Source organism: Oratosquilla oratoria, chromosome 1, assembly GCF_046742065.1.
Source record: "Oratosquilla oratoria isolate Oo_2021 chromosome 1, ASM4674206v1, whole genome shotgun sequence".
NCBI lineage: Eukaryota > Metazoa > Arthropoda > Malacostraca > Stomatopoda > Squillidae > Oratosquilla > Oratosquilla oratoria.
This window is the reverse complement of record NC_134777.1, coordinates 47,878,896-47,881,276: the sequence shown is the minus strand read 5'-3', so window position 1 is coordinate 47,881,276 and position 2,381 is coordinate 47,878,896. Positions and strand designations below refer to the sequence as shown.

Sequence of the window (2,381 nt, the reverse complement as noted above, 5' to 3'; positions counted from 1 at the left end):
AGATCATGTGATCGGCAGGGAGGAGAAAAGTCACTTTAGTATTGGTTTCCAAAACTTTTTGTTTCTGTAGTAGGAGTAGGTCTTTCTTATACAGGTAACAGCTGGAAGTGGAATTCTTCAAGGGGGCCGGACCATGAAAAATTTACTCCTCCGGAATATGAAACCTCAGGTCCCGTGCACTTGAGCAAATAGATTTATCTAGGCTGCATTTACCTAGTTGAAGTCAAAGTCCAGATTCATTAGGGCCAGAGAATGTTCTAATGATATTCAAGCAATAAGGAGCAAGCTATGGTGTGAGTAAACATTTAACAGAGAATTATGTTGCATTAGCATATATTCCTTCCACTATAAAAGGTAGAAGATCTTGCTGCATGTTAGCGATTTTCGTGGAGATTTGGCAGGCTAGAATGAGTCGCAGAACTTTGCTTTGAACATTTTTGAGAGGATCCATTGCTGCCCTAGAAAGCTGTCAAAAAGCAAAAAGCAAAAGAAAGTTAATCCATCATATAAAGGATGAATGTTATGTATATACGTCTTGCCACTGAGGTGGACTATGGCGGCTTTGTTGGTGAGCCACTAAGAGGCGCTAGCCACTATTGTAGCTGAGCCATTAGGTCTTGAACTAGGAAATGTACACTCTACCACATTGGGATCAAAAGGGTAACACAAACAGGCACTCATAGGTATATGCATTATGTACTGTGTGATATAACGCTGACACTCGCTAAGTAATCAGGAAGTGTTTATGGACTGCGAAGAGAGAAGATCCTGCATTTCTCCCGTGAAATTATATTGCACATGAGAAAGTGTGCACGTAAAACGAGTGGAGAAAGTGCAATAGATCTTTAGGGGAGGTCAAATGTGTGTATATATCATCTACATGACATGTGTCTGCTGTGCCTGAGGCATTCATGAGGAATTGTGAACGTCAAACGAATGAAGAAAGTGCTGAAGATCTTCAGAGGAAGTCGAATGTATGAATATGTAATCTGCATAACATGCGACTGTTGTGCCTGGGTCGTCATGGTAGAGGGAGAGGAGGTGGTGCAAGAGGATAGTGAATAAATATGGACTGAGGACTTCTCCCTGTGGGATCTCAAGGCCAAAATTCTGGTGGTGCTGATACCCTCTTTGAAATGTACATAGAGCAATCTATTACTCAGGTAACCACCTAGCCATGTAAAGGGATTTCCCTTAATCCCAAAATTTACATGCTGGTCGAGGATACTATCCCTGTTCTCAATATCAAAAGTTTTTAATATCTAGAAAGGTCACAATACTCTTAGGAAAAAGGCTAGTGTACAATTCAAGATGACAGTGCTGCTTGCTGCGTTGTGGCAAGAAGCTAATGAGTCTGGTAGAGAGTTTATCCCAGAGGCAGAACATGAGGTGGTTGAGGAGAATTTGTTCTAACACATGACTGAAACAAGACAAGAGAGAAATTGGTATGATTTTGCCGGTACCGGGTTTGGGAATGGGGATTATTACACTATCTATCCACACTATCGGTACATACTTATGGTGGTAACAAGGATTGTAGAGCTGGAGGAGGTGGACCACCCGGTACCTTCAGAGGAAGGTGGAAGACTGAGTATCTGATGCCAACCTCACCCGAAGCTGTCTTCCTATTTCTTGCAAGAGCATGACTCAATTCGAGCTTAGTTATAGGTACATTGTTCTCACCTGTCACTGTCAAAACCACATACAGACGAAGAGAACGATCAATCGACTAAATGGAGAATGCTTCCCGTGCGTGTGCTTGAAGATTACAGACAGTGGATTGTTCAGGATAGACATCAACGAAATCCCGTGTATACTGGACCAGACTGTGGTGAAGGACATTGGGGGTCTTCTTTCGTGCCACTCTATTAATAAGGTTCCATATAGATCCCACACTCAATTGATGATTTATACTACTGGTGAACTTATGCAAGGTGTTATTGTGAGTACACTGTTGTAGAGTAGCTAAAACAGCACTTGCTTCCTGATATTGCCGTAGTGTCGGAGTTAGGGGTCATCTGGTACGCAAGGCGTCTGCCTTTTGTTTGTCTTTCTGCCACTTTGACACACTCGTTGAGTACCCAAGTGTTTGTTCTCGTTTGGTGGCTGATGTTCGGCCTGCACATAGGAAGATATACGGCTATGATAGAGGTGTACTTAAATCAGTATTTTGTAAGGATTCTGTTGCGTGTGCGATGGTAGAATAGGGAGGGAAGTGTTGGTTTTGAATATCATAGGCTGGCATAAAGGTAGACTGAGAAGAGGACTGGCACGGATGAGCACTTGACTCTGTTTCGGCACTAGCTAAGACGTTATGATATGATCAAGAGTACTTGTCCGAGAGTAAATACTGTAGCACCACCAGTGTCTCAACGGGTAAG

At 42.7% G+C, this 2,381-nt stretch overlaps 1 protein-coding gene across 1 annotated transcript in view; it reads right to left on the bottom strand.

Annotated features, from left to right (window-relative positions):
• Positions 1-316: 316 nt before the first annotated feature.
• The window catches only part of LOC143028110 (uncharacterized), a 9,671-nt gene continuing 7,606 nt past the window's right edge, over positions 317-2,381 (bottom strand). Inside the window, exons 2-4 of the mRNA XM_076189749.1 lie at positions 1,995-2,118; positions 1,212-1,262; positions 317-466 (exon numbers count right to left, since the gene is read on the bottom strand). Coding sequence (XP_076045864.1) covers positions 317-466; positions 1,212-1,262; positions 1,995-2,118 — 325 coding nt within the window. The remainder of the gene's footprint in view (positions 467-1,211; positions 1,263-1,994; positions 2,119-2,381) is intronic.